Source organism: Suillus clintonianus (genome assembly GCF_016758775.1).
Source record: "Suillus clintonianus strain FC179 chromosome Unknown DEU56scaffold_2, whole genome shotgun sequence".
Lineage (NCBI taxonomy): Eukaryota > Fungi > Basidiomycota > Agaricomycetes > Boletales > Suillaceae > Suillus > Suillus clintonianus.
The window spans coordinates 846,006-872,562 of NW_024539226.1; the positions used below are offsets into that span (position 1 = coordinate 846,006).

Sequence of the window (26,557 nt, forward strand, 5' to 3'; positions counted from 1 at the left end):
TCTCCCCCGATGGCACTCGCGTCGTGTCTTGTTCTTCAGATCGCACTGTCCGGCTGTGGGATGCAGCGACGGGGCAGCCATTGGGCGAGCCCTTGCGAGGGCACACTGATTTGGTTAGGTCAGGCTCGTTCTCCCCCGATGGCACTCGCATCGTGTCTGGTTCGGAGGATCACACTGTCCGGCTGTGGGATGCAGTGGCAGGGCAGCCATTCCAGGAGTACACTGAGACCAACTCCTCCGCATTCTCTTTGGATAGACATCGCATCACACCTTGCGCACAGGAGACTATCATATCAACTAATAATTGGGGCAATCCCGCCATTTGCTTTGCATCCAGCTTGGAACATGCACTGCGAAACTTTGCCGAGCTACTCAAGAACCCCTCTCATCATCATTCTGAATCATATTCCAATTCAAACTCTGTCTCTCTGGGAGATGATGGCTGGATGGCAGGACCCTATGGTCGACTGCTTTTCTGGGTTCCGCCCGCTTCTCGAGAACACCCATTCATAGCCCATACCCCTGGGACTGTACTGGTGATAGCCAATGGACAAGAGATAGATTTGAGTCGCATGGCCCATGGACAACACTGGTCGAATTGCCGAGACGCGTGAGTTCTGAGCCTTTACTGTCCCTCGTAGTTGCTAAATCATGCTTCTAGCCCTCCTTCACGATGATTAAATTGTAGCAATGTCGAGTTTGCAGTTTGGTTCCATGTCAATTCTACACCTGGTATCGAGCTTAGTTGTTCCAGTGATATGACCCGCCGAAAACCAGACTATGTGTGACGCCATTGAATGCTACTACTGACTCGTCAAAGCGCACACTGAGGACTATGGAACAAGCAATTCTATGGGAGACGTGGTTCCATGCTGGTCGCTCTTACACACTCCAGGTGACGTGCCGAGGTGGCTTGACCTTCTTTCGTGATAGGCATCATCTCTCAATGAAATATTCAGCATCACATGCACGGGTACTGATTGACTCGTACTCACCTCTGACTCGAGTCCCCGACAGCAGGGATCGTGAACGTGCAACCAAAAACGTCTGTTACTCAAGGACCTAGGTCTGGGGTGCTGCACAGTGTTGTCGCCCGGCCTGGATTCACCCCAAGTCTCCACCAGAGTTCAAGCAAAGAGCGGAGTGGTCACATATCTGCTATTGCCGCGGTTGCAGAGTGAACAGTGAGGCACAAGCTCACCTTAGAGTACTGACGATGCGATGACGCGAGATGGCGATGGGTTGCTAGTGCTCTCCCGTTCTCAGATCCTTACAGATTCGTCCTGAACAACATTTCTCATTGAATACAAGCAACACGATTTCTTTAAAATTATTGATACAACGCTGACCTCCTCGCTATTCTTATACCGCTTGTCTCAAATCAAGTTCGACGGGTATTGGAAGTCCTCCAGGCCCACGAAGTTCTCCTTCATGCTTCTTGCAGAAACGAACCGGTAGAAGATGCTGATGCTCCCAGCTTTGTCGTTCGTGCCACTTGCTCGTGCTCCTCCAAACGGTTGTTGACCCACCACCGCCCCAGTGCATTTCTCGTTGTAATAGACGTTGCCAGCAGCGTTGCGCAGTTTGTTTGTGGCAGTCAGAAGGGCTTTGCGGTCCGCGGCAAAGCTGGTAAAGAAGCTGTCAGTTAACGCATGTCGTAGAGACCTTGCGACTTACATAGAACCAGTCAGGGCATAAGGCGATGTGTTGTCGATGAGTTCTAGAGTCTTCTCATAATCCGCGTCGTCGTACACGTAGACCTGAAAATTTGTTAGCCTATCTGCTCGATTTGCTTAACACAACCATTACAGTGATGACAGGACCAAAGATTTCTTCTTTCATCGTGATTGATCCAGGATCTTTGGTCAGAATGATGGTAGGCTGTACGAAGTAGCCCTTCGAGTCATCACCTATAGAATCATCAGAAACGTCGCGAGTGGGTCACACTATGAGCTTTACCGACGCCCCCGATAAGAACTTCCCCTCCAGCATCCTTGGCTTTCTGGATGAAGCCCATTATTTTGTCATAAGCCGGACGACCTCTGCGATATTGTTCAGTAACCGGTGCACAGCCTGGTGGATAGAAAGGGAACGCACATCACGGGTCCCATGAAGTTGCTGAAGTCTGATGGTGGCCCAACTTTGATCTTGGCAACCTCGGACAGGAGCAGATCTTTGAATCCAGATGACCAGAGCGAAGAGGAAACATATAGCCGCGACAATGCAGAACATTTTTGTCCTGCACGCACGTTCATTAATCTTGCGCGTGCCACCCATACACATAATGTGCGCACCTTGATACTCAAAACCGCCCCGAATGGTCTGCAAAGCTGCATTTCGGATCTCTGCTGATTTGTGGATGACATGGAAGTTCTTCCCTCCTGTCTCACCGACAATTCTTGGATACCCTCTGTACTTGTCTAGGTTTGCGGCAATGTCTTTCCATAGCTTCTTGAATACAAAGGTGCTGCCTGTGAAATGGAGTGCTGTAAAGCTGGGGTGCGATATCGCCTGCGCAACGACTTCTGCAGGTGGCCCGGGAACAAACTGGATGACGCCTGGTGGGACACCGGCCTCCGCAAGAATCTGGTAGACCAGGTAGTTGGAATATGTGGCTGCTGGTGAAGGTTTCCAGACAACTGTATTACCGACGAGTGCGGGAGCTAAGTGATGACTCGCTCAGAATGCAAAAATAATGATAGAATAGTCGCTCGTACCACCTGGAAGGTTGCCGCCAATTGCTGTGAAGTTGAATGGCGAAACTGCGAGAACAAATCCTTCCAGCGCGCGATACTCGACGCGGCTATCCAAGCATTAGAAGTATCTTCATAGAATGGATACCGGACTTACTTCCATGATCCTGCTGAATTCTTAGGAGGCTGCTGTGCGTAGAGCTCCTCGACATATTTGACGCCGAAACGGAAGAAGTCCGAGAGCTACGAAAGTTGCGTCAATCAACTGTCACCGAGATAACCACATCTTACACACCTCTGCGGCAGCATCAATCTCAGCCTGCCACGCATTCTTCCCTTGACCAAGCATAGTAGCTGCCACCAATTTGTATCGGTACTTGCCGCTAACAAGCTCTGCAGCACGCAGGAAGATAGCAGCACGGTCATTCCAAGGCATGGCCTCCCACTCAGCCTTGGCGGAGAGAGCACCATCAATCGCGCTGGCCACAGTGGATTCATCTGCTTCGTGATATGTGCAGAGATGACGGGCGTGATCGGAGGGTATAGGTTGCTTTGCAAGATTACCTGTTCTAATCTAAGATCCCCGGAAATCTAAGTCATTGATGAATTGACCTGTGGCATGCTGTACAAACCGGTTTGCCATTCACGATACAGGGAACTTCGAATGGAAGTTCCTGTTGCATCTGAGCAAGGGCAGCTTCGAGACCCTTACGCTCTGCGGTTCCTGCAGCATAGCTTCGCTGCCGACATGGTTCAGCGCTCAGCCTCCGAAAGAGTGACTCGCATAGACTCACCATAGGTTCATTTTCGACTGCAGGTACCTTGAATGCGGCCAGCTGTGGTGTGGACATCTTGTAGACAGAGTGGTTGAGAGCTTGAGATAGGTAGATCCGGGCGAGCTCAGCATTTTTAATTTTAGGCCGAGCAGATGATTACGGCATTTCCCCACAATATTACGGCTGGCCAACCGCCGGTGTCAGCTGTTCATGTGAGTTCCAAGCTGTTCCAAGTGCTCGCTGTCAAAGCCTCGAATCCCGATGCCCTGCCCCGAGTTCAGATTTCTCATGATTGGTGGAGATTACTTACACCTTCCGTCGGGGACTGATCAACTTAATATTATCAGCCGAGATTTGATGACCGTTTGATGGCGATATGATATACCATGGCCAGCATATACAGCTATTAATACAAGTTCAACAAAGTACAGTAAGTAATCATGATATGGCACCTGGCAAGGATTCTAAGTGTGTATCGTTATGCTGTAGTGGTACTGGGAAACAAGTTCAAGAAAAGAGTGGTGGCAAGTCAATGCTGCTGCAGTAAAATAAGGATATTATCGTAGATTGGCGCATGTCAAGAACGTCCCCGAGAAGTCCTAGGTGATATGATAAGGGTAACATCGATCGTGATAGTCATGGAGAACGATCATATGGTAGAAGGAAGCTCGTCGATCTGTCGTTTCAGATCCGACAAGAACTGATGCGAGTCCAGAATGCTACTTGCACATCGCGCGCATCCTGACGCCTCGGCGGTCCGTGCAAGGAATGGCATGTCGAAGATAACATCTGTGGTTGGTCGTGTCTCCAGTTCTGCTCTTGCCATTCTTTCAAACTCCTTCCACCACTTTGGCGGTACAAACGCCCCGTAATACGGCCCTGAGCACTGCAAGCACTTCACGTCTTCTGGAATCTTGAGGAGCGCTTGGGCATCCTTTGAGCGTGTCTTGTGCAAGACGAGGAGGCGGTGGTAAGAGTGGGCTGTGATGAAGCGAAGGTCATCCGACAATGGACATTCAAGGATATTGATGGAGAGCGTGTGTCGTGACGCAACCTGAGCTTCATACTCAAAGTCGTATCGGCTCGCGATGGCAAACACTCGCACAGGATCTTCTCTCAAACACACGGAGGAGATAAGCTGCTTGCGAAGAGAGGAAATGACGCCGAGGAAGTCGTATTTGACTGCGACTCCGAGAATAGTGCTCAGCTCGTCAAGGGACGAAATCGTGGGATGGGGTACGGGGTACACGAAACGCAGAAGCGTCTGTACAGTTGAGCCAGGCTCCGACACGGGGATCACAGGGCGACGTTCCTCATTTGCTGGATCGTCAGGGGGCTGTGGCAATGCAAACATATGTTCAAAGAATGGAGAAGCGGCCGCTAGTATACAACGGTGAACGCAGAATTTGACATCGTCACTCGAAAGCAGGAGCATATCAGAGCCGGGAGCGTAAAAGTCATTGTGTGAGTGCGTCATCAAGGGAAAGTCAAAAGAAAGATAGAGAGTCACAGTCATCATTGAGCAAATGTAGGCTTATAAGTTGGCCCGCTGCACAGCAATGGTGGAGATTACAGTTCAGACTGGCGGGCTGCCTCATAGGGGCACATCATTTTGGCACACAAAAGCACGATATTGAGTGAACACATACAGGCACGTTGGTCGGTTTCAGATCCGCCACTAGTGGCGAGTCCGACGATCCTGGGAATGTCTATCTCTGCTGCGGCGCCGGTCTCTAGACCTGTTGCGCGGCACAGGAGAGACAGAGCGCCTGCGCCTGTCCCGGGTGTCTTCCCTATCTCGATCATGTCTGCTCCGATGCGATGATGTTCTTCTGTCATCTGGGACTTCGAACACCATTCCATAACTATCTCTGCCTTCACTTCTTCCAGCCGCCCGGTATCGCCTAGTTGCCTCCAAGTCTTCACGACCACCAAACCCACCCCTTTCTTTGCTATGCAGTCCAATTTTGGGGTTATTGGACCAGGAAGTGTTGAGCCGTGCCACAGACTGCGAGCTGCGTAGAATGAGGTAAGACAATGTGTCAATGAATTTGTTTCGCACGTACAAATCAACCCAAATGCGTCGATCATCCACTAATACATTTTGCATCTTAAAATAAGCCTGACAGATCCTTCAGTCATGTCTCACTATGCAGAGCTGTGCGCTAACCTGTTCTGCATCGTCTCGTTTATCAAATTCTATGAAGGCGTACTGCAATGAGTCGCCCGTTTTCTTGTCCCTAATGACTTGGCAACTCATAATGGTGCCGAATCTCGAGAAAATGAGTTCCAAGTCTTCGTCTCGTGTGACAGGGTTGAGTTTGCACACGAAAAGGACGTTTTCTGGGGGCCGGACGTTGGCAAAAGGCAGATCACCAACCATTTCAAGTGTTAGGGCAGAGGCTGCTGCTGCCTTTTCGCGACGTATACGCTCCTCTTCCTCATCCGGAAGTGTGGCAAGCGGGTCTTCATCTTCAGCAATCCTAGTAGAATTATCTGGGGGACGAGTAGGAGATGATGGAGGTTGTATTAGGCTAGGCGGATCAGGGAACGGGTCATCTATGAATATCAATCAGCACATGAAAACATCACGGTCCGAGCAGGAGCCAACGTACCGAGAATTACGACGTGTCTTATCCGCACATCCTTGAATGGTCTCCCATCTTGATCCGTGAAAACGTCATTCAGCTTGTCCAGCGTTTCCAATCCTTCTACGACGTGACCAAAAACAGCATGTTTCCCGTCAAGATAGTCTATGTTGTCTCCAAGTGTGATAAAGAATTGACTGCCACAACCGCCTTTCTCGCCGTTCATAGAGGGTGCGACAGCCATGGACACTGTGCCTTTGTGGGTGTGCTTCAACTTTGGCACGATTTCTGGAGCGAAATACCGGCCTGTGGAGCTCTTCTCCTCCTGTGAGGCAACGTAGGACCATATGGATTCTCCACCCGTTCCCGTGGCAGTGGGGTCACCAGCCTGGGCCAGAAAATCCTTGGAAACTGCATATTGTTATTTAAGGCAAAGGTACCAATGAAATGGAGAATTACGCACCATTGAAGAATGCATTCAAATTATAGTAGTACACCTTACAAAGTTTCAAAAAGTTTTCGCATGTTTTCGGACACTGCTCCACCTCAAGGTCGATGACGAGGTCGCCTAGAGAAGTTTCGAACAGAACGGACATGGATGGTGGAGGTCCGGTAGTTCTAACTGTTGTACCGATAATGGGTAATCTTGTCGCGTGTTCGGTACAAAGTACATGCACATTCACTTGTTTCAACGGCCGCCTGGCGAAATGGCATCGCGTCTGACTACGATTACGTGATCAGGAGATTGCAGGTTCGACCCCTGCGGTGGTCATGCTTTTTGCTGCCACACCCAGGTTCCGATATAGTGCACATCCTTTGACAATAGCCTAATTTACCTGACAGACCAACAAGCTTGCAACAATTGCCATGCTCAGACTTGGCTCAGATTCGTTCCATGGGGAGTACATATAAATTCATTTTTGTTCGACTCTGGAATCTTCATCTCTAGATATCGGTTCACGCGACGCGCACGATGAAATCGCATTTGCCATTTACCAGGTGCCTCGTGTCCTCGTATTCCTACTCTGTCGCTCAGGAGTCGTTCGACATGACAGGAAGTTCCAAAAAGCTATGACAACGACTCATTAATGGCGCTGAAGTTTGAACTCGATGTGGTTGACTGGGTGTGCCGAGTCACAGTCAGGACTCAGCTGCTCATTGTTGGTGATCATGCATCATGCCCGGCCTTTTCTAGACTGACCAGCACTATTTGCATTTTGCGAGATTTCGGTCGCCGATACTCTGCAATCTCTGGTCAAGGTCGGCGTCTAGGAACTGACTCCAGTCAAAATTTCCCTCGCCAATTCATGCTTGAATACCCAACCTCCTCACCACTTTTCACTAGCTCCACCGGTCGCATTGAACGTCGACGATCCCCAACATAGGATGGCTCCGGACGCTGCTTTCCTGTATGTTCGGAGTACATTTGCTCCGTTCCTGTCTTCGCGTTACCGCGGAACCCCTGCGATACATGTTTACAATGAGGTTCCCCATCTGTCAAGCCAGTGGCTACACCCGTACCGCTGAGGTCAGGATGCTCCGTGCAGAACCACACCATAAACCAGTTTATTTTTCCCGCAGGAAATGGTTGATAATTTGGTTTCTATGCTTGACCAAGACAACGCTTAAGGGCGCGATTTTGTGCACGAGCTCGTACTGTCGAAGGAGCGGCAATCCATCCTTTCTATTGTGATCCTATGTCTTGTTTTACGAAGAAAATCCCGTTAATTGATCTTGGAGACAGGCATCTCAATATTGTGCGCATTGCAGACATGAAACTTGCGGACTTGTATGTTCAATAGAGCGCAAAGACCAATGATACTTGGTCGATTAGAGCGACTCCGGGAAATACGATGCCCGCCGAGATGGTGGAAGGTGGATATCGAGGCAGGCAACCGTCACAGAAGAGGCCGAATTCGGAGCTTTGCAGCTATCTGAACCAGCCATAAGGCGTGAATCGACTTGCTTGTGATATCCTGAATCAAAGTAGCCAAGTCTGCTGGACGCAGGGCACTCCAATTGGGCAGCGCTGAATGCCCTGAACAGATTAAGTCGTATGATGGTACAAAAAACAAACGATGACATGCGATGAGATATGCAATACTTGAATGCCTATAATGTACTGGGACGAACGCAAGACAGAAAAAAGGTATGTGCTGTACAGGTTCACGTATGCAGTCCCCCTGTATACAAAAAATGAAAACGCATCATTGCTGTTGGTTTTGGCCACCGGGTTGACCCCCGAAGACGAATGAGTTGCTTCCAGTCCCACCAGTCCCACTGCTGAAACCAAACGCACTGGGTGTAGGTGCCGACGGCTTCCCGAACACCGACTGCGGCTGCGTAGGTCCATTCGAAGTACCTGTCGAGGGTTGACCGAACACGGAAGTTCCGAATGCAAACGTGGGCGTCGATGACGCAGGCGCAGCAGAGGCATTGGTACCGGACGAAGAAGGCACTGCGTTGTCTTCCTTCTTCCCAAATGAAAAGATAGTAGTGGCATTGCTTGACGGAGGGGCAAATGGTGACGGCTTCGGGCTATCTGCAGGTTTGGTTGACCCATTGCCAAATGCAAAAGCGCTTGGTTGGGCACTGCCAAATACAGCAGGAGATCCGGCAGGAGTTGTGGAAAATGAATTGCTCGACATGGCATTGCCAAACACATTCTTGGGAGTCGATGTGGACGCGCTTGCGTCCCCACTGGGCTGTGGAGCACTGGACTTCTCAAAGATATTGCTCGCGATGCCGTTTGCATTTGCACCAAAGCTGGAACCACCGAACGCCGCAGGTGCAGGAGCGCCAACCTTGCTTCCATCTTCCTTGGTAGCATTCGCGGCGCCGAAAATTGATAATGGCGCATCCGTCTTCTTCGCATCACCACCCGGCGCACCTGTGGTAAAGGTAGATGTCCCTGATGGTGCTCCAAAGTTCAACGTTGATTTGGGTGCTGATGCAGCACCTGTAAAGCCAAAAGCTGAGCTACCGGAGGGTTGACCAAATGAAAACTTCGGTGCTTCAATCTCTGCTACTTTGGGCTTGGGCGCTTCTGAGGTCTCAGCAGGTTTTGATACAACAGCGACATTGCTACCAGAACCAAATACGGACGCCGACGTGGGTTGACCGAATGAGAACTTCTGTGGTGCGCTCGCTCCCAAGGGACTAGGTTGAGGGGTAGTTGCTGAGTGCGGGAATAAAGGCCCAGTCGATTTGAAAGCGTCAGAAGCAGTTGTGGTAGAGGAAGATGTAGCAACAGGCTTAGGGTTCGTGGTAGCAGGCTTTTTGCCAAAGTCAAACTTCAAGGGAGCAGGTGCGGACGGAGCAGAAGCCGGGGCAGCGGTGCTTGAGGGTGCCCCAAATAACGACGCTGGGTTAACTTGTGCCGATGTAGATATTGGGGCTGAGGAAGGTAGTGTACTGGGTTTTGCGAAGGGGAATGGCGTCGGTTTGTTGGTTTCCATGCTCGATGCAGCAGGCGCAGAAAAGGGATTGGTGGATGCGGGAGTAGGAGCAGTGAACTGCGGCTGTGCAGGCGTGGGACCAAAAGAAAATGAAGGAACTGTCGAAGGCGTAGTTGTTGCAGGTGCAGGTGTCGAGGGTGGAGCTGCTTTGGCGAAGAAGTTGGGTATAGAAGGTAAGGATGCTGTAGTAGGCGCGGTGGTGGTAGGAGGTTGTGTTGTGGGTGGGCCAAATGAGGGCGCCAACGCTGCGGGGGCTATTTGTGCAGTATGCGAGGTAGGGAATAGGCTAAGTTTGTTGGCAGCTGGAGCCGAGGCCGCGGGCGTAACACTTGCCGGGGTGGTAGACGCAGCAGGAGCAGCGGACTTTGAGGCGTCCGTGCTTGTGGGGGTAACACCAAAAAATAATGATGGTGCCGGCTTCGTCTCAGTGCCGGAAGACGTAGATGCAGCAGGGGGTGGTGGGGTGAATGTAATAATGGGTACAGCCGGAGCTTTAGGGCCCAATTCAGGCGCGGTGGCGCTGGTCGAAAGTTCAAAGGCCTTTGATTGCGGGGTTTCTGCTTTCTTCTGCTCCAGCATCCGTGCACGCATCCTTGCCATCGCCTCAGCCTCAAGATCCTGCTTCTCCCATTTTGAGAACGCACGGAACCCGGGGCGAGATGGACCCTCGACCACACCGAGAATTAATGGTGGAGTATGGATATTCGAAGAGGCAACACGTCGGCCAGTTGTAGCCTGTGGCAAAGGCTGTTTGAATGGATTCACCCGGGCTGAGCCATTGGTCAATGACTGACGGAAGGCACGACCAGAAACGGGGCTGTTCTTCATCGAGTCCCAGAGCAAATCCTTGCCTGCCTTTGTTGGTGATGCAGGGGCTTCACCGGGGGTGCTAGGCTCAATCGAGGCTCTAGGCGTCTCCTGCCAGACAAGCTCCTGCCGTTCCTCAGCGTCCTTGTATTGTTCCTCTGTAAGCCAAGTTTCCACGTAGATCTCCATATTAGCCTGCCGATCTGGATGCTGAGAATCTCTGGGCTGTGTTTAGGTTAGTTCCACACACACGTTACAAAGAAACCGCGACCTACCATTGAATATTTGCTGCGAGCCTTTTTCACCAAAGTGAGACGAAGCCGTTCGCCTTCATTCCCAACCTTGTATTGAACATCATTTGATTCCCATTCCTCGCCAATCTTTCTACCTTTGCAGAGAGGGTCCTGCGAGCTCTCTAGGGCATCGCTGGCGGCCTCAGAAGAAGCTTTCTTGCCCCGTTTCTTCTTCTTCGAGGTGCGCTCTTTGTGCCTATGAGAACCTCCAATGCTGCCCTCGCTTGCTGGAGATTCAGGATCACGATCTCGCTTCCTGCCGCGGGCAGAAGCATCTGATTTTCTTGGCCGAACCGTGCGACGCTTACGATGACGGTGAGACTGGTCATCTTGATCATCCAGTGCCTCCTCCTCTTCATCATCACCGCCGAACGTCGAGCCTGCCTCGGCACGATCACGCTTCTTCCCGCGAGGAATTGGGTGCAACTCAGCGACATCGTCCTCGACATCTTCCATTTCCTCGTCTTCAGGTGTCTGAGCCCGCGACATATTCCGCGGGCGCTTGTCGCGACCGTCGGTGCGCATATAATCAGCTTCCTCGTCCGAGTCAAATGTCCGTTTTGATCCCCGTTGAGCGGGCTGTAGTTCGTCCTCTTCCTCGAACAATTCGCCATCAATGAGGTCATCAATATCAACACGAGACTTCTTTGATGTTTCAGGCTCATGATTGCCTTCATGATCAAAAGCTCGTTTCTTGCCTTCCGCTGCCGCATTCACATCGAAAAAGAGATCCTTTCTGCTAGCACGGCGATAGGAAGAACGTTTCCCAGGTGTTATAGACTCCCCCAAGAGAGGAAGAGCACCATCCCGAAGGCGAGGGTTATACCGATGTGCAAAGTCGAATCCGTTAGGTTTGTGATCAAATCCAGAAATGATACGTCTTGTTGCAGGGAGTTGATTTACATGTGGCTTCGCAGCTATACACCGATCAGATCGAGACAACCAATCACGAAAAAAATTCCACACACCGGGTTCGGCCGCCCTTCGCCTTAATCCATGCGCGTCTGGCAACGGAACTTGATGATTTATCGCCGGACGCTCTTCCGTGATGTTATTGGCTTGAAGCCTATCCTGAGCCTCACGTTCAGCGCGCGCCCGGGTAGCCGCAGCATATGCTACAGCAAAGGGACGACAGTCCGAGTCGGGGATTCCATGTTTGCGACGCATCGCTCTGATTGACATTGCCGTGAGCAGAGACGAAAGAAATGCGAAAAGAATGACGTACTTTCTGTAGCCCAATTCCTGATTTTTTTTCCATATGTCCCAGGCGCGTACTGAGATGAGAGATACCAATAGGCCAAGTGCTAGTATGAGACTAGCCCTGAATAGAACGGAGTACTGGGACCATTGACCCAAAACACCAGTGTTTGGTGTCTGCAAGATGGGACCGCCGAGAATGTCAGCATGCTCGTCGTCGTAAGCCATGGTACGACGTCTTGCGGGAGCGTTGAAGGAGCGGTCAAGAAAGGGTCCCACACTCCTCGGCACGGCCCGAGTGCGGAGTAAATCGGAGATCGAAAATTTGGTTTTACGTTAAATTTTTTTGTGGATGAAACATGCTTCGCTGTCCAGTATCCAAAATTTATATCGTCTCAGGTGCCAGCTGAGCGCTGAGCGACAGCACCACGGCAGATTTCGTTGACAAGCTCGTCCCTGCCAACATCTTTCTCGTCCCTCCATGCCCTAACTCACCCTATTTTATTTGCAGACGATTCCGACCGTGGTTTGCGCCATTTGGCTGAAGTGACATGGTGTGGACTTAGATAGACTCTTCCTTCTTGCGCATCCCCCACTCGCCAATGCCTAGGGACATGGCTCACAGTGCTTTCGTCCCTATACTGATGATGTGGAAGATTTAGCTATTAGAGCGTGCTTGGTCCACGCTTGAATGACCAGCTTACTGTTCAGTAGCTACTACTGTGGTCATTCGAGTACTAAACTGATGCGGATATACATTCTATGCAATACATTTCTTCGAATTCCACGACGTGTCACGATGTACCTAAGGCCGCGATTGCGCACTCGTTCTGTGTGATGCGCTTTATTTTCTTGAGAAATTGTGATACCCTTATCTATTGTAGGATGAGCTTAATGCTAAAAAAACGATCCTGAAACGGAGCAGAATCGGCATCCTAAAAGATAATTTGATGGGAAATTCGTGACATGATTATTCCGATTCGTGTGAGAAAATTATCTCAATAGGTTTTTATACAACCTTTGAATTGCCATTGCAACACTTACTTCCTGTCTGCTTCATAGTCATCCCTGTCATCACCGTCTTTCTCGTTCGCAACTACCAGGACTTGCAATGGCCAAGGTCGTCACATACGAAGAGCTCAAGGCACACTCTACCAAGGACAGTCTTTATATTCTTATCCACGGAGAGGGTGAGTACATTGAAGCTTCTCAAATCGTGTCTACGTGGTGACGTGTTGGGCAGTGTACGATGTTACCAAGTTCATCGACGAGGTATGCAACTATAGACATTAACACTGAATTTCGCCCTAACAATGGTCTTTCATTTCAGCATCCAGGAGGTGACGATGTGATTTTGGCCGAGGCTGGTATGTTATCCCGTGAAAGTGGGCGGCTAATTCCGGGCTAAAGACATGCCGTCTGCAGGTAAAGACGCAAGCCAGGCTTTTGAAGATGTTGGCCACTCTGACGAGGCTCGCGAACTCCTCCCTCCCTTCCTTGTCGGAGATTTCGAGAAGGACGGCGTAAGGCGCAACGCAATTCCAACTTAGAGCGAGACTAATGCAGTGTTTTAGGCTCTGAAAATCGGCGACACCAAGATGTCCGGCTCTGGCGGTTCAGCCTCTAGCGCCGTTGAGCAGGGTTCAAAGTAGGTTTCCTTTCACCCGCGTTCGCTTCACAACTGACCTCTTCTGCAGCTTGATGTACTTTGTCCCGTTGACCCTACTGGGAGCATACTTTGCATGGCGCTTCTATGGAGCATGAACTCATGGATCGACTTTCTGTCCTTCTTGTCGTTCATCTTGTTTATATCCTCATGATATTTTTGTTCATTACCCATGAACCTGCTTCGTCTGTTGCTATCTCTGTCACAGTTCCTTTGGGATATAGAGCTTCAATTTTGTTGCAGGTTTAGCGTGAATCAACTGCCGATGAGCCAGGATCTGATATCGGATTGGAAGAAGACCAAAATGAAACGATTGATTGACTGTGCTAATGTCTGAACCTCTGCAGATAATGGGCTGCGTATCGATACAACAGAAAAAAGATGAACACTTCGGGATGCAAATAAACCATAGACAGGGCAAGTACTAAGCCCTTTGTGCACGTTCTTTCTCAAGACGTTGTTCGTCCAGCTAGAACTGAAGTGAACACATGTAAACTGCAAAGCATAAATTCATACCACGTAGGCCCAAGTATGATCCGGAGAGTACTAACGAAGAATTAGAAGTCTCGATGACGCAAATACAGGGAAAGAAGCACTAAAGCGTACCTTCCTCATGTTGGCCGCCTGTACCCGCTGGGAGTGTGTCAGAGCGGCTGTTGCGATGATCACGCCGATAGTAAGCCCCTGAGCCCAGAGACGAACTTGAACAATCTGATGCAGACACAACAAGTTTCAGCACGAAAACAAGCGGTGCACGGAAGCAACAAGGTTCATCATACCTTGTTCGGCATGGTCATCAAGCTGTCACCTCAGTGGTCAACTCAGCTCACACGACACTACACAAAGGAAAACGCACGGATCACGCATGACTTTGTTCCCGACAAGACCCATAGTGAGGGCCCAGCTGCCAACGATAACACTGAGCTGGTGCTTCGCTGTCCACTCCGCTAATTTTTCCTTCGCATTCAACGAAGCCCACCTCTTTCGCTCTTCCTCTCGTTCCCTCTCTAGCTCCGTCTTTTCAATACCCGTCCTATAACAGCCCAAATCAGACAATGCCTCAGAACCAAACGCACAACACACCGGTACCGGCGATGAAACTCCAGCCCACGGTGCTCCGCCCTAATGGACACCAGGGGCGCTATGATGATGATTGCGCCCAGCGTCTTTACCGTGTAAGGCAACGCACGGAAAGCAGGCCATCTGCGATTCAACAGGTACCATGTTGGTGCTACGATTGCTGAGCCTGTGAGTGCGCCATCTATGGCACCGCGGGCGAGGGCAGCGTTTTCCCCCTCAAGCCCGCTTTCAGGTATCTGTCAAACGCGGTCAGCATAATTTCGGGCACTGTACGACTTGTGCTTGCCTTCAACATGTACATGATGGGAGTTGCAACTTGGCCGGAGTTTTTGCGATTTCAAGGTGACAATGAACAGCGTTCCAACTCCTGTCCGGCGCAAAATGACATCATCATCGTCTGCTTCTGTTGTTTGTTATTATTCAAAGCTATCTACTTGCGTACAAAGTATTCCTGACTACACCTAAACTAATGACAGCAATTTTGGCGTAGAGAACACTTGAGATATGGAAAAGGAATGCTACTGCACTGCACAGGTATGCCAACGGAGAACCAACACCTCATGAGACACGAAAGCCACGCTCAGAAATGATCCACACTGAATGTCCATTTTCCCTCCCGAATGTCAAAGCCCTCGAAGTGGGTGTCCTTGATCGTCTTCAGCCGCTTCAGGTGCTTGACTGCACCAGGATCTTTCTCATCCTTGATGGGTTCACGAGTCGCCTTATCCGTCGCCCAGCATCGGACAAGGACGATACGCGCGCGAACATTGAGCCCTGAGCCCGGTGTAGGCTTGTCTGCATCATCAGTGTCCGGATAAACGCTGCACTCCTTATCGTCGAACTTGACGATCTCGCCTAAGAGAGCGCCAAGTCTTGTAAGATTAGTGAGGTCCACTGGCTCCAGGAATTGGATCTCGCCATAGCCGACGCGCCCAACGACAAGGTCTTTGAATGCCACTAGGTCTTCGTAACCGAGGTTGATGAGGGTCGGTAGGGCGGGTTTCACCCAGTAACTACCATGCTGCAATGCTGCGGGCGCTGGAGGCTCTTTTGCAGGTGAAGTTGGTTGGGAGCCCAACACGTTAATGGTGCTCTGTGCAGAGAACCGACCCGGAACTTTGCGAACAATAGGCGTTGGAGTCTCCACTTGAGGAGCGGCAGATGTTGCACTGGCGGCAGCTTCTTTCTCTCTCGCAACTTCCTTCTCGCGTGCAGCCTGGCTGAGGGCAGGACTGAACGTCACTTTGTTGGGACTGGCACGCGAACCAGATTGACTGAAGAGGTCTGCAGCCTCAACTTTCTTGTCCAGTATCAGTTTCTTCACGCTTTGACGCCCACCACTTCCTAGAGATGGAGTAGAGCTTCGCCCCAACAATCCATCAGGACCCTTCCCATCGAGGCGACTAAGTGCCAACGCATTGGACTTCCCATTCGTCAGTGAAGTTGCGAAGGGACTTGTGCTGGACCCAAGCGCGCTCCCCGACGTCGATGTCGCAAAGCCACGCAGCTTCGAGTTAGCGGGGGTATAACCGAGCTGCAGATACGGGACAGGCGAGCGTGTAGGGACATCGACGAAAAAGCCGGGTTTCTTTTTGGGTTGCTGGTCGAGGTCTACGGCACGCGGGCCAGGAGGGAGCATCGAGAAGATTGGTAGGTTCTGAGAAAGAGGTTCGGCAATGGAGGCGTACAGAGTGCCCTGTGCTCCAGGAACAGTAGTGGAAGCGTTTAGACTAGACAATGATTGTCCATTTCCAAATAATGAAGTGCCACCTGTTGATGTCGACGTGCCAAGCCCCGGTGCAGCGGGTTTTGGACCAAACAAAGATGCACCGAACGCGTTCGTCCCAGCTGCTGATTGCTGGCCCGTTGCTTGACCTGCAGGCTGCCCGAAGATATTCGTTTGGGGTTGCGTGCCGGCTGTTCCCGTCGTGCCCGCCTGACCGAATGTATTTCCAAACAGACCCCCGCCAGTGGCTGGTTTGGGCCCAAAAAGCCCGCCTGCTTGAGCGGGCTGTTGGGCCTGCTGCTGGTTTTGTTGGACATTCCCAAATAAACCTCCACCAGTTGTCGGACCTCCAAATAAGCCACCTTGAGGTTGGGCCGCGGTGGGTCCAAATACTGCTCGTGAAAAAGGTCACTAACTGAACTAGTGGGAAACAAAAGAATGTGACATACACCCAGACTGTTGAGGTTGCTGCTGCTGGGGCTGGCCAAATATACTACCACCCGTGTTGCCGAATATACTACCGGTTTGTGGCTGCTGAGGTTGCGTCTGAGGTTGCTGCTGTTGCTGCTGTTGATTGCCAAATGTGCCAAAGCCGGTAGATGTCGTGCCACTTTGAGCAGGCTGACCGAAAATCGATGGTTTGGCAGCCGTGTTTGGACCTTGTAATGGCAAGGTTAGCAATGTTTGAGTATATGAACGTTGTACTATACCAAAACTACTGAATGTGTTCCCAGTTGCGGGTTGCTGCTGCTGTTGAGGCTGGCCAAAAATGCCTGCGGTGCCTGCAGCGGGCTGGCTGGCTGGCTGTCCAAAGGTTGGGGTAGAACCGAACGCGCCTCCTGCTGTTATACGACGTCAATAGGTATCAGATCGGTAGCGGCAAGAGTCCTACTTGTTGTCCCAAAGGTGCCGCCACTCCCGAAGCCGGTGACGGGCTTGTTTTGCTGCGCAAATGCACCACCGCCACCAAAGATGCTAGTCCCAGTTGCGGGTGGCTGCTGCGGCTGCCCGAACGAACTGAAGGCTGAAGGTTGTTGTTGTTGTTGTTGTTGTTGCTGCTGCTGCTGCTGCTGCTGCTGCTGTTGAGGCTGACTAAAGGCTGACCCAAATAATCCCGCGCCGGTAGCTGTCGACGGTTGTGCGGGCTGGGGTTGTGCGAAAGATCCAAAGCCAGTACCAGGATTGCCTGTTGTTCCTGTGGCTCCGAACGCGCCTGTCCCAGTGCCGGCGCCACCACCGAACATGGATGTACTGGCAGGTTGCGCAGGTGCGCCTCCGAACAAATTTGTTGGTTGGGTAGCGGTTGTACCACCAAAGGATGGCTGGCCGAATGCCCCTGCAGTCTTCCGTCCCTGTTGATAGTCTTGAGAACGAAGCTCCTACATGAGGTTTCACGAATTTAGGCGAGGAAATAATATCTTGATTTGAAGATCACTCACCTCGAGCGACGTCCCTCGATAGGCGGGCATAGCTGTTATTGTTTGATATTGCAGGGTATGTGATGATGTTGGGTCCTTTTCACCGAACGAGCTGTACGGAGGATTTGATGTACCTGTTGTAACAGGCGCAGTACTCTCATTGCCAGCAGCTGAAGACATGTGTAAGCTCCTTTTCAGTAGTTTCATAAAAAGAAAAGAGTGCTTACTTGGTGAGGTCGCACCAAAGCCAGTCGTGGCTCTATTCTGTCCGAACGAATTAAACGCACCCCCAGTGTTGGGAGTGGATCCGAAACCCGTAGTCCCCGTCCCGGCTGTTGAGCCAAAGGTATTACCGCCACTTCCAAAGGCCGAGGTACCTCCCCCTCCAAATAAGCCCGTGGCAGGCTTTGGAGCTCCGAATGCTGAGGTACCCGCAGCTGGTTGTGGAGGATTCTGGGCAAATGCGCCTGCGTCGAACGTGATTCAGGCATAAGGAATGCAATTAGAACGCGATAGGACACACCAAAGGCTGAAGTTGCCGTGCTTGGGTTCGCCAAATTGCCAAACATTGGGTTGGCCTGTGGTTGCTGAGGCTGACCAAAAGCACCAGCTGTTGATCCAAAACCTGTTCGGGGATTAATAGGTGCGTAAAACGTTGTACAGGAAAATGACTTGCTTACCTGCTCCGGCTCCGAAGCCGCTAGGCTGACCAAAAGCAGAACCGCTCTGCTGTTGATTCTGGTTCTGTTGAGGATTTGCCCAGGAAGATTGCACTGTGTTACCCCCGAACATGTCTGATGAAAAACCTGCAGTCGTTTGTCACTGGTGCCGTCGACATCAGGAGTAGGAGGCGGAGATTAGAATATCCAGAGTCCGACATGTACACATGTGGAAAGTATATCTCACGGCAATAACTAACCTTATTCAGCCAAAAAAATTGGCAAGGGGTGAAGGTGCAGAATAGCCAGGGGAAGTGGTTTGGACATTATGCCGGACGGCTCGCAAAAATCAAGGCGGCAGCCTACTTTTAGCACCATCCAGCGCGAAGAGTCCTTCAAAAATCCACCCAAAACAGGCTCAACATATCCGATCCTTAATGAGTTTGTCACACCTCATATCGAATCCTTCAATGCTCTCTTCGATGATTCTGGTCTGCCAAAGGGAGACGGAGATGGTCGAGGACTATTGTCTTTAGGTCTGAAGGACATAGGTGAACGCGTCGTGTTTGATGGCAGCGGCGAGCTCGGGACAGAGAGTGGTCAGCATGGTTGGGGCAATCGAATGAGCAGTGAGTTGTACATCTGGCTCCCATTTGCATACAGTATTCATCGAATGAAACAGTATGGATAGAAGAGGTATCTATAGCTCCTCCTAGAGTTCCAGACAGAGACACGTGGAGCACTGAGCGCAAGGTATTTCCTACAGAGGTAAGTTGCTTCCGTCGAACGTAACCTAAACCCCAGCCCTACAGGGTGGATGGTGGATGTTCTAGAGCTGACGCACATGATAGGCTCGTGAGCGCTTGACCTCATATCGGGGACGTATGCAAGCAAAGGTCTGCTGGAGCATTAATGGAAACATCACTCCCGATCAATATGTAATGCGGGACTGTGGTCTAGTTCCGATTATGGTTCGGGTAAGCACCCATTATGTGTGCGTTTAGATGATGATTTGACCGCTATTGCTAGTCTGTTCGGTGCAATCTTCGTAATTTACCTTCTGCAGAACTTGTGCGGCGACATGAAGAGCCAGAAGAGTTCGGTGGTTACTTCATCATCAATGGGAACGAACGGTTAATTCGCTATCTGATTCTTCCTCGTCGAAATCATGTCACTTCTCTGCTTCGCCCGTCTTTCGCCAACCGTGGCCCTTCGTATACGCAATATGCAGTACAAATTCGGTGCGTTCGACCCGATCAATCCAGCGTTACCAATACTCTCCACTATCTCTCAAACGGAAGCGCAATGCTACGATTCAGCTGGAGAAAACAAGAATATGTGATACCGATCATGCTTATCCTCAAGGCTCTCATCGGCGCTTCCGACAGGGAGATTTTTGACCATGTCATGATGCAGGATTACGAAAACACATTTTTAACGGACCGCGTCGAGCTTCTTCTGCGTAGTTTCAAGATGTATAACTTGTACACTGGTGATCAGTGTCTTGAGTACTTGGGTGATAAATTCCGAGTTGTTCTTGGCATGCCCGAGGACTGGACGAACCAAGCTCTTGGGGCTTGGTTGATCCAAAAGATGGTTCTGGTGCATCTTGAATCCGCTCGCGACAAATTCCGGATGCTAGTGTTCGTAGCTGTTTCGCTGTTTCTTGATAGATGCTGACGTCTACATGCAGATTCATGCTGCGAAAGCTGTACAGTCTGGTATCCTCCTCGTGCTGCGCGGATAACCCAGATTCGCCACAGCACCAAGAAGTACTGCTCCCTGGTTTCTTGTATGGCATGATCATTAAGGAACGCCTGGAAGAAGCACTCAACCAAGTGAGAAACCAGATTGCAACAGACGTCAGGAAGGAGGAACCACCAGTTGATTTTCTTGACAGTGCGTACAAAAGCCTCGCATCGACCCCGCTATCAACTGATGATAATCATAGAACGATATATTATGAAGGTTATCAATAAAGTGAACTGGGATATCGGTTCCAAGATGTCGAATTTCTTGGCTACTGGAAATCTGGTCTCACCGTCGGGTCTTGATTTGCAACAGGCATCAGGGTTTACCATTGTTGCCGAAAAACTTAATTGGATGAGGTATATAAGCCACTTTAGATGCATTCATCGTGGTGCCTTCTTCGCCGAACTCAAGACAACAACTGTTCGAAAGCTATTACCAGAAGCTTGGGGTAAAGCAACGCGTTTAACTCAGTTTGGCTGTGTGCTAACAACGTATCCAGGTTTCCTATGCCCAGTGCACACACCTGATGGTGCCCCATGTGGTCTGCTCAATCATCTTTCGAGGACGTGCCGCATTGTCACGGCACCTCTTGTCGTCGCTGAGATCCCCGCACTCCTGGCAGCTCACGGCATGACACAGGCCTTCTCATCTTCAATAGATGGCCGAAAAAACCTTTGCGTTCAACTTGATGGGCGCGTGATTGGCTGGGCAAGACAATCGGTTGCTCAGCAGCTTGCCACTAATCTACGGATATGGAAAACCGAAGGTCGACACAAGGTTCCCCTTGATCTGGAGATCGGTTTTGTTCACGAATCGAAAGGTGGACAGTACCCTGGCTTATTCCTATTTTCTACCCGAGCGAGGATGATGCGCCCTGTGAAGTTTCTCGCCAACGGAAAGGGCGACCAAGTTGGATCATTTGAACAGGTGTACATGAACATCGCAATCAAACCCGACGAAGTTGAGCCAGGTGTTTCAACACACGTAGAACATGCGCCGACAAATTTCTTGTCCATCTTGGCTAATTTGACGCCGTTCTCAGATTTCAATCAGGTAATGCACCCAAACAAGCTCTGCGGGCCACTACTTAATTGCTGTGCAGAGTCCCAGAAATATCTATCAGTGTCAGGTAAGTTTCAGCCTACGAGAATTATCACCCCAACTTGACTGTGTCTCAAGATGGGTAAACAAACAATGGGTACCCCGTCTACCGCCCTACAACACAGAACGGACAACAAGCTCTACCGGTTACAGACCGGCCAAACTCCTGTTGTTCGACCACATTTACACAACACTTACGCCATGGACTCGTTCCCAAACGGTACTAATGCCATCGTTGCTGTCATTTCTTACACCGGTTACGATATGGAGGACGCCATGATCTTGAACAAATCCGCACACGAACGGGGTTTTGGCTATGGAACGGTCTACAAATCTCAGATAATCGATCTGAAGGAAATGCGAGGGGCCGCTAAATCATCAGCATCCCCTACGTTGCACTTTGGTCTTGGTCACGATATTCGAACGGCCGAAGGCGATGGACAGCATACTTGTTGTCATTTTTTGGATAAGGATGGCCTGCCGTACGTTGGCACAAAATTGGATTCTGGGGATCCTATAGCCGCTTACATCGATGAGACCACTGGGCGCACGAGGTTCGTCAAGTACAAGGGCGATGAGCAAGGAATCGTGGATGAAGTGCGCTTGTTAGGTATGGTCTTGGCACTGATTCATACGGGTAGCTGCTAACGGAACTTAAGGTGGTGATGCTGGAGACACGGAGTTGCAAAAATTGCATGTCGCTTTCCGTATAACTCGTTCTCCCGTCATTGGAGATAAATTTTCGTCTCGTCATGGTCAGAAGGGTGTATGCTCGCAAAAATGGCCCACTGTTGACATGCCCTTCTCGGAGAGCGGAATGCAGCCTGATGTTATCATCAATCCACATGCGTTTCCGAGTCGCATGACCATCGGCATGTTAGTGGAGAGCATGGCTGGGAAGGCCGGCGCCATGCACGGACTGGCACAAGATGCGACTCCTTTCCAGTAAATTATCACTGCTCTTGTTGACGACGCCAGCTGATAGCATCCAGATTCTCTGAAGAAGATAGAGCGATCGATTACTTTGGCGAACAACTATTAGCAGCTGGTTATAATTACTACGGTAACGAGCCCATGTACTCGGGCATCACGGGGCAAGAATTCGCGGCAGACATTTACTTCGGCGTTGTTTACTACCAACGTCTGCGGCACATGGTTCTAGACAAATTCCAGGTCAGGACCACAGGCCCGGTTGACCCTGTAACACGTCAGCCAGTCAAGGTAGGGAAGTCATTATATGCCCCGTTTGTTTGCTGATCACCTGCACAGGGCCGCAAACGTGCTGGCGGCATCCGATTTGGGGAGATGGAACGCGATGCTCTGATCGCTCATGGGACATCGTTCCTTCTCCAGGACCGGCTAATGAATTGTTCAGACTACTCCACTGCATGGGTCTGTCGGACCTGTGGCAGTCTCATATCCCTTGGTTACGATGATATAAGCTTGGGTGAGTCATCTGCAGGCGAGATGAAAGCAACTGGTCCAGGCGGAGAGTACTGCAGAGTATGCCGAGCAGTTGCAGAGGAAGAGGACAAACGAGCTCGTCAGGCTCTGGCTACCGGACAGAATCCAGATCGAAGTCCGTTACCAGGCGTGAAGGTGGCTCTACCGTCATCGAATGTGCTGCGCAGTTCGTCAAAAGGCAGTGATCTCGATGTTGTAGCGGTTCCCTATGTGTTCCGCTATCTTTGCGCCGAGCTGGCTGCCATGGGCATCGCCGTTTCATTGGAAGTACGATGACAACGGTTGTCATCTAGTGCTCGTTAACATCCATGCTATAGTTTTTGTGGCTCAAAAACCATACATAGACCATCGTTAATAACATTAGGGATACTAAGTGAACGAAAGGCCGACTGTCAGCTCAGTGACACTAATAACGATAACGAGAATCGATAGAAATGAGTAGTTGTTAGATCTACATGGAAGATCGAGTGAACAGAGACGTGGGTATCATTAGACTGTATCCATAGTAACTTCGAATCGTAAAACGGGGTATGAGGCTTGCGTGGATTATGGTGCAACCTGGACTGGCGGGTCTAAAGACTCTTGGTCGCCGCCCAGCAACAACTCAACAATGGCATTCTCCATCTGTGACTCCTTCGCAGCAGACTCGGGTGTTAGCGGGGCGGGGACTAGAGCTTGAAGCTCTGGCGAATCAGCAACCAAACCAGCCCGAGTTAAGAAGATATCTATAAGTAGACGACATTCGGTTGCGCTTGTTGCATGTGAAAGCGTTCGTCGCATATCACGAGCATGATCGATGACAGTTGGCGGGATGGATGGTGAAGATGTAGTGGGGGGTAACTGGGCTGGACGTTTGGCAAGGTGTGAAAGGACAACTCTGGAGGAAGAACGTTCTGGTCCTTGCACCGTGGGCGCCTTTGACTCTGAGCTCGAACGCGCAGGGGCTTCCACGCGGGCTACGGTCGATGAACTAGTCTCACCAGAACCACGTTTGCTGATAGAATCATGCTCAAATACACGTTTGGAAGTGATTGGAACGGTAAAACTGGCGGGCACAGGAGGTACAAGGGAACCAACATCCTCGATACCCATGTCGGGAGCCAATGTAGGGACAAGAGTGTCTGGTGAGGATGTTTTAGGACCGAATGGAGGCACCGGTTTGCGTGAAAAGGACTGTTTCCGAGCCCGATGATCTGAGAGTACATTGTCAACAGAGCTACGGGACTCTGATGATGTAGCAGAGGGCAAGTCGGTGGGATATCGAGGTGGAACGGGTCTGTTTGCAAGAGAGCTGAGATTCGTCGAGGACTTGTTGGGTAGAAGAGTAGTAGGAGCGTCTGCCCTCCGGGGAGAGCTTTTGCCGGACTCGTTGTCGGAACGAACCTTCTCATTACCGTTGAGGGTGATTTTAGAAATCATGCGCTGCAGGCGACCGGTCTTTTTGGGCGTCAAAAGAGACCCTGAGTTGGCATTGGTGGGGGAAGTCGCGGGAGGTTCTGGTGGGCCCTCGGCGAGAAATTCGATCAGCTCTCTTGCACTTGCCGATATGCCTTTGTGCGGATTATAGCACGGCGTACTCTTCAGCTTCTCTAGCTCTTCCTCGTTATCCGAACCACCCATGACATCGTCAAGATCAAGTGACTCTCGGTGTCTCGCGATGGTGTGAGTACGAGGAGGTCGTGACTGGGAGACGTCCAATCCTTGAGGGACGGGCTTTGTTCGTTTCTGATGTACCTTGCTTGGTGTCAAGTTCGGTAGCTTCAGAGACGAACCGAGGCTCGAATGCGGCAGCCTTGGTGATGAAAATGCGGTAGGCTTGAGCATGGGATCAGCGGAAGAGGCAGAGCGAGCGCGAGTGGAAGAGGGTGGACTAAATCCTGAAGCAGTAGCGGCACTAAGCTGTCGAGGGCGTGACGTTGGAGGGGGTTTCGCTATGGACTGGATTTCGTCGTCTTCATGTATAGAGTCAACGTGCCGCAAGGATGGTCTCGTTGTCCGCTTGGACTGGTCAGGCGCAGTGGGAGCTAGTACTTCAGATGATGTAGAGTCCTTGTGGGAGGATTGGAGGGAGCTCTTCCTTCCGTTGAAGCGTGCCTTCTCTTTGTTAAGAGCCTACCAAACAATCATCACCAATCCGTAAAATTTCGTGATAAGGAACCTTATATACCTCCATCGTCCGCAGCCTATCCGGGGTGAGCGATACCTTCATGGTTGACCCTGATCGCATCATGTCATCGAATTCTTGTGATCGATCCTCCTAGAACGCATTATGAGTCAACGCATCCATAATGTAGAAGCAATGGAAGTCGCACGGAAAATGTCGGCGAAATGGGAGACCTGTCCCCACTATGGATGGATTGCTTCGCGTGAGCGCTCACTAACGAATCTGTCTTCCTATGACCAATTACAGAGTCAGTTCCATTTGGATGGTCATTTGATCCTCTATTGCTGTTGCCACTAAATATTTTAATCGCGCGTGCCTTGTCGATTGATGATCTAGCAGAGTGATAATTGGAGCCCACAACCGTGGCGGGTCCAATATTAGATGACTCTGATGACATGCGAGGGCGCGAGCTGTCCTTTCGAGACACATCTCCCTCGCGAGAGGACGCCGGGGATGTCGCGCCCGACAATTTTTCTCGGGTGAAAGATTTACTCCGTCTCGGTTTCGGTAATTTTGACAGTGTCTCAATTTGTCCGTACACTAGAAGCGATGAAACACACGTCATCAATGTGCCGAACAAGTATTCGGACAAAAATGAACTAACCCTTCATGTTCTTGAAAAAACCATATATCGTACTGTCTTCGCAAAGTGCGATGAATAAATCTTGAGAGTTAGCTGTCGCTCGGCTACTATCTCGCGACGCAACACGTCCCACATTTGACAGAATGTGCCTGTCACGCGGACGAGCTCAGGACCAGGAACAGCAGTAGATTCGAAAGAATACAAGACTCACTCGCATATGGACCTAACGAGAAAGTTATCAGGTCAATAGCTCTGAATAACAGCGGAGGGTACTTACTCGATGATGGCGGTTAGATAGAGTGAGGCTGGTGAAAGGACTTCCTGCTTGGGAGGAGGAACACCATCCGCAAGCATACGTTCCTTAAGGCGATTTTCGGCATCTGAATTCTCGTCTGTGTCGCTTAAAGTTGAATATGCTTCGCATTTAAGTCTCAAAAGCTGTACACAGTACTGTTGAGGTTGGAGTGAATGTAACACAATGCCATAAAACGTACCTCAAATGCCCACTGCACATTGAAACCGCCATCCTCACTCGATGAGCCCGAACCTGCAGCGGTAACTGTACGCTGATAGTACGCCCTGAGTTCCATCTCAGCCTCAAGTATGGCCTCCTTGCCCAGGGTGGTTGGTAGAACTTTGTGCATTGCGGTCCTCAGTCGGGAAGTGTTGAACGACCGAGCTGCATTAAGTATGCTATAGAGTAACTCGTCCAGTAGGGCATTGATGGAGTTGAGAGCGTCGGGTGTTAACTTAGTAGGACGAATATCGGACAGGATAACATCGGCAGAACGAGACGAAATAAAGGTTGGAACTGTTGTGGGCTTGTCAACGACCATGTAATTGGAGAAGAGCGTTGTGTCGAGCTCACCGTGAGCTGCAATGGGCTCAATCATAATGTACAGGCGGGAGTGCGAAGGAGGATAACGCGGCTGAGAGTGACGCCTAGAACTCGGTTTCAGATTGCGATCACGCTTCTCATCACCAGTGAATTTTTCACTATAATAAGCTTATGCTCAGCTTTCACAAATTATTTTCGACTCCTCGTCACAATTACATATAACAGCACTAGGTCCACATGAATGTCATCCGACCAAGTGATTGAGGCCCTTCTCAAGGATCGTGCGTGTGCACT

General features: G+C 50.5%; 9 protein-coding genes and 1 non-coding gene across 10 annotated transcripts; 3 read left to right on the forward strand and 7 right to left on the reverse strand.

The window, feature by feature from the left end:
- Window positions 1-1,376: 1,376 nt before the first annotated feature.
- DEU56DRAFT_750891 (Aldehyde/histidinol dehydrogenase) lies at window positions 1,377-3,544 on the reverse strand (the record flags this gene model as incomplete). The annotated part of the gene is made up of 11 exons (XM_041349553.1): window positions 1,377-1,626; window positions 1,678-1,760; window positions 1,810-1,910; window positions 1,948-2,042; window positions 2,098-2,239; window positions 2,295-2,663; window positions 2,718-2,803; window positions 2,851-2,936; window positions 2,989-3,267; window positions 3,326-3,433; window positions 3,488-3,544. 11 exons carry the CDS (start codon window positions 3,542-3,544, stop codon window positions 1,377-1,379), a joined length of 1,656 nt encoding a protein of 551 aa, XP_041215331.1.
- A 574-nt stretch (window positions 3,545-4,118) lies between these two features.
- Window positions 4,119-4,946, reverse strand: DEU56DRAFT_723937 (uncharacterized protein; the record flags this gene model as incomplete). The annotated part of the gene is made up of 1 exon (XM_041347797.1): window positions 4,119-4,946. The coding sequence occupies one exon, from the start codon at window positions 4,944-4,946 to the stop codon at window positions 4,119-4,121; it is 828 nt and encodes a 275-aa protein (XP_041215332.1).
- Window positions 4,947-5,006: 60 nt separating this feature from the next.
- DEU56DRAFT_231786 (cyclophilin-like domain-containing protein) lies at window positions 5,007-6,711 on the reverse strand. Its single transcript, XM_041345195.1, has 5 exons — window positions 6,521-6,711; window positions 6,085-6,468; window positions 5,640-6,028; window positions 5,536-5,591; window positions 5,007-5,484 (listed from the first exon to the last, which is right to left on the reverse strand). Exons 1-5 carry the CDS (start codon window positions 6,651-6,653, stop codon window positions 5,148-5,150), a joined length of 1,299 nt encoding a protein of 432 aa, XP_041215333.1. The 5' UTR covers window positions 6,654-6,711; the 3' UTR covers window positions 5,007-5,147.
- A 39-nt stretch (window positions 6,712-6,750) lies between these two features.
- DEU56DRAFT_t12 lies at window positions 6,751-6,829 on the forward strand. Its single transcript has one exon. It is a non-coding gene; the product is annotated as a tRNA-Arg (tRNA).
- A 1,024-nt stretch (window positions 6,830-7,853) lies between these two features.
- Window positions 7,854-12,065, reverse strand: DEU56DRAFT_231961 (uncharacterized protein). The gene is made up of 4 exons (XM_041345196.1): window positions 11,841-12,065; window positions 11,584-11,786; window positions 10,598-11,532; window positions 7,854-10,547 (listed from the first exon to the last, which is right to left on the reverse strand). The coding sequence occupies exons 1-4, from the start codon at window positions 12,038-12,040 to the stop codon at window positions 8,265-8,267; spliced, it is 3,621 nt and encodes a 1,206-aa protein (XP_041215334.1). The 5' UTR covers window positions 12,041-12,065; the 3' UTR covers window positions 7,854-8,264.
- Window positions 12,066-12,819: 754 nt separating this feature from the next.
- On the forward strand, window positions 12,820-13,780 carry DEU56DRAFT_766725 (cytochrome b5-like heme/steroid binding domain-containing protein). Its single transcript, XM_041351103.1, has 6 exons — window positions 12,820-13,002; window positions 13,056-13,084; window positions 13,143-13,179; window positions 13,238-13,335; window positions 13,387-13,460; window positions 13,510-13,780. The coding sequence occupies exons 1-6, from the start codon at window positions 12,924-12,926 to the stop codon at window positions 13,574-13,576; spliced, it is 384 nt and encodes a 127-aa protein (XP_041215335.1). The 5' UTR covers window positions 12,820-12,923; the 3' UTR covers window positions 13,577-13,780.
- DEU56DRAFT_766727 (uncharacterized protein) lies at window positions 13,773-14,936 on the reverse strand. Its single transcript, XM_041351104.1, has 7 exons — window positions 14,845-14,936; window positions 14,562-14,794; window positions 14,335-14,511; window positions 14,258-14,279; window positions 14,085-14,189; window positions 13,995-14,024; window positions 13,773-13,947 (listed from the first exon to the last, which is right to left on the reverse strand). The coding sequence occupies exons 1-7, from the start codon at window positions 14,857-14,859 to the stop codon at window positions 13,903-13,905; spliced, it is 627 nt and encodes a 208-aa protein (XP_041215336.1). The 5' UTR covers window positions 14,860-14,936; the 3' UTR covers window positions 13,773-13,902.
- On the reverse strand, window positions 14,934-17,834 carry DEU56DRAFT_232112 (nucleoporin autopeptidase-domain-containing protein). The gene is made up of 5 exons (XM_041345197.1): window positions 17,724-17,834; window positions 17,177-17,647; window positions 16,995-17,126; window positions 16,734-16,943; window positions 14,934-16,676 (listed from the first exon to the last, which is right to left on the reverse strand). Exons 2-5 carry the CDS (start codon window positions 17,526-17,528, stop codon window positions 15,139-15,141), a joined length of 2,232 nt encoding a protein of 743 aa, XP_041215337.1. The 5' UTR covers window positions 17,529-17,647; window positions 17,724-17,834; the 3' UTR covers window positions 14,934-15,138.
- A 797-nt stretch (window positions 17,835-18,631) lies between these two features.
- Window positions 18,632-23,058, forward strand: DEU56DRAFT_766734 (uncharacterized protein). Its single transcript, XM_041351105.1, has 12 exons — window positions 18,632-18,990; window positions 19,044-19,129; window positions 19,213-19,338; window positions 19,391-20,004; window positions 20,055-20,260; window positions 20,313-20,561; window positions 20,613-21,166; window positions 21,216-21,242; window positions 21,293-21,824; window positions 21,874-22,159; window positions 22,207-22,435; window positions 22,484-23,058. The coding sequence occupies exons 1-12, from the start codon at window positions 18,690-18,692 to the stop codon at window positions 22,952-22,954; spliced, it is 3,681 nt and encodes a 1,226-aa protein (XP_041215338.1). The 5' UTR covers window positions 18,632-18,689; the 3' UTR covers window positions 22,955-23,058.
- DEU56DRAFT_766737 (uncharacterized protein) lies at window positions 23,059-26,405 on the reverse strand. Its single transcript, XM_041351106.1, has 8 exons — window positions 26,294-26,405; window positions 25,920-26,236; window positions 25,703-25,863; window positions 25,637-25,648; window positions 25,447-25,574; window positions 24,991-25,382; window positions 24,846-24,935; window positions 23,059-24,790 (listed from the first exon to the last, which is right to left on the reverse strand). Exons 1-8 carry the CDS (start codon window positions 26,316-26,318, stop codon window positions 23,225-23,227), a joined length of 2,691 nt encoding a protein of 896 aa, XP_041215339.1. The 5' UTR covers window positions 26,319-26,405; the 3' UTR covers window positions 23,059-23,224.
- Window positions 26,406-26,557: the final 152 nt, after the last annotated feature.

Bases quoted from the DNA above. Each gene is read 5' to 3' on its own strand.
- DEU56DRAFT_231786 (XM_041345195.1), bottom strand. From the start codon at position 6,653: ATGTCCGTTCTGTTCGAAACTTCTCTAGGCGACCTCGTCATCGACCTT. The intron at 6,469-6,520 runs GTGCGTAATTCT...AACAATATGCAG, and splicing joins TTTGAATGCATTCTTCAATG to TTTCCAAGGATTTTCTGGCC. The intron at 5,485-5,535 runs GTACGTGCGAAA...CATTCTACGCAG, and splicing joins CGACGCATTTGGGTTGATTT to CTCGCAGTCTGTGGCACGGC.
- DEU56DRAFT_231961 (XM_041345196.1), bottom strand. From the start codon at position 12,040: ATGGCTTACGACGACGAGCATGCTGACATTCTCGGCGGTCCCATCTTG. The intron at 11,787-11,840 runs GTACGTCATTCT...AATGTCAATCAG, and splicing joins CAGGAATTGGGCTACAGAAA to AGCGATGCGTCGCAAACATG. The intron at 11,533-11,583 runs GTGTGTGGAATT...ATCGGTGTATAG, and splicing joins GCGAAGGGCGGCCGAACCCG to CTGCGAAGCCACATGTAAAT.
- DEU56DRAFT_766725 (XM_041351103.1), top strand. From the start codon at position 12,924: ATGGCCAAGGTCGTCACATACGAAGAGCTCAAGGCACACTCTACCAAG. The intron at 13,003-13,055 runs GTGAGTACATTG...CGTGTTGGGCAG, and splicing joins TATTCTTATCCACGGAGAGG to TGTACGATGTTACCAAGTTC. The intron at 13,085-13,142 runs GTATGCAACTAT...CTTTCATTTCAG, and splicing joins TTACCAAGTTCATCGACGAG to CATCCAGGAGGTGACGATGT.
- DEU56DRAFT_766727 (XM_041351104.1), bottom strand. The intron at 14,512-14,561 runs GTGTGTTGTGCG...GGGCTGTTATAG, and splicing joins GAGTTTCATCGCCGGTACCG to GACGGGTATTGAAAAGACGG. The intron at 14,190-14,257 runs GTATGATGAACC...TGTCTGCATCAG, and splicing joins TGATGACCATGCCGAACAAG to ATTGTTCAAGTTCGTCTCTG.
- DEU56DRAFT_232112 (XM_041345197.1), bottom strand. From the start codon at position 17,528: ATGTTCGGTGGTGGCGCCGGCACTGGGACAGGCGCGTTCGGAGCCACA. The intron at 17,127-17,176 runs GTAGGACTCTTG...GTCGTATAACAG, and splicing joins CGGCACCTTTGGGACAACAA to CAGGAGGCGCGTTCGGTTCT. The intron at 16,944-16,994 runs GTATAGTACAAC...TGCCATTACAAG, and splicing joins GAACACATTCAGTAGTTTTG to GTCCAAACACGGCTGCCAAA.
- DEU56DRAFT_766734 (XM_041351105.1), top strand. From the start codon at position 18,690: ATGCCGGACGGCTCGCAAAAATCAAGGCGGCAGCCTACTTTTAGCACC. The intron at 20,005-20,054 runs GTTCGTAGCTGT...GTCTACATGCAG, and splicing joins GACAAATTCCGGATGCTAGT to ATTCATGCTGCGAAAGCTGT. The intron at 20,562-20,612 runs GTAAAGCAACGC...CAACGTATCCAG, and splicing joins GCTATTACCAGAAGCTTGGG to GTTTCCTATGCCCAGTGCAC.
- DEU56DRAFT_766737 (XM_041351106.1), bottom strand. From the start codon at position 26,318: ATGATTGAGCCCATTGCAGCTCACG. The intron at 25,864-25,919 runs GTACGTTTTATG...TACTGTGTACAG, and splicing joins ATGTGCAGTGGGCATTTGAG to CTTTTGAGACTTAAATGCGA. The intron at 24,936-24,990 runs GTGCGACTTCCA...AATGCGTTCTAG, and splicing joins CCATTTCGCCGACATTTTCC to GAGGATCGATCACAAGAATT.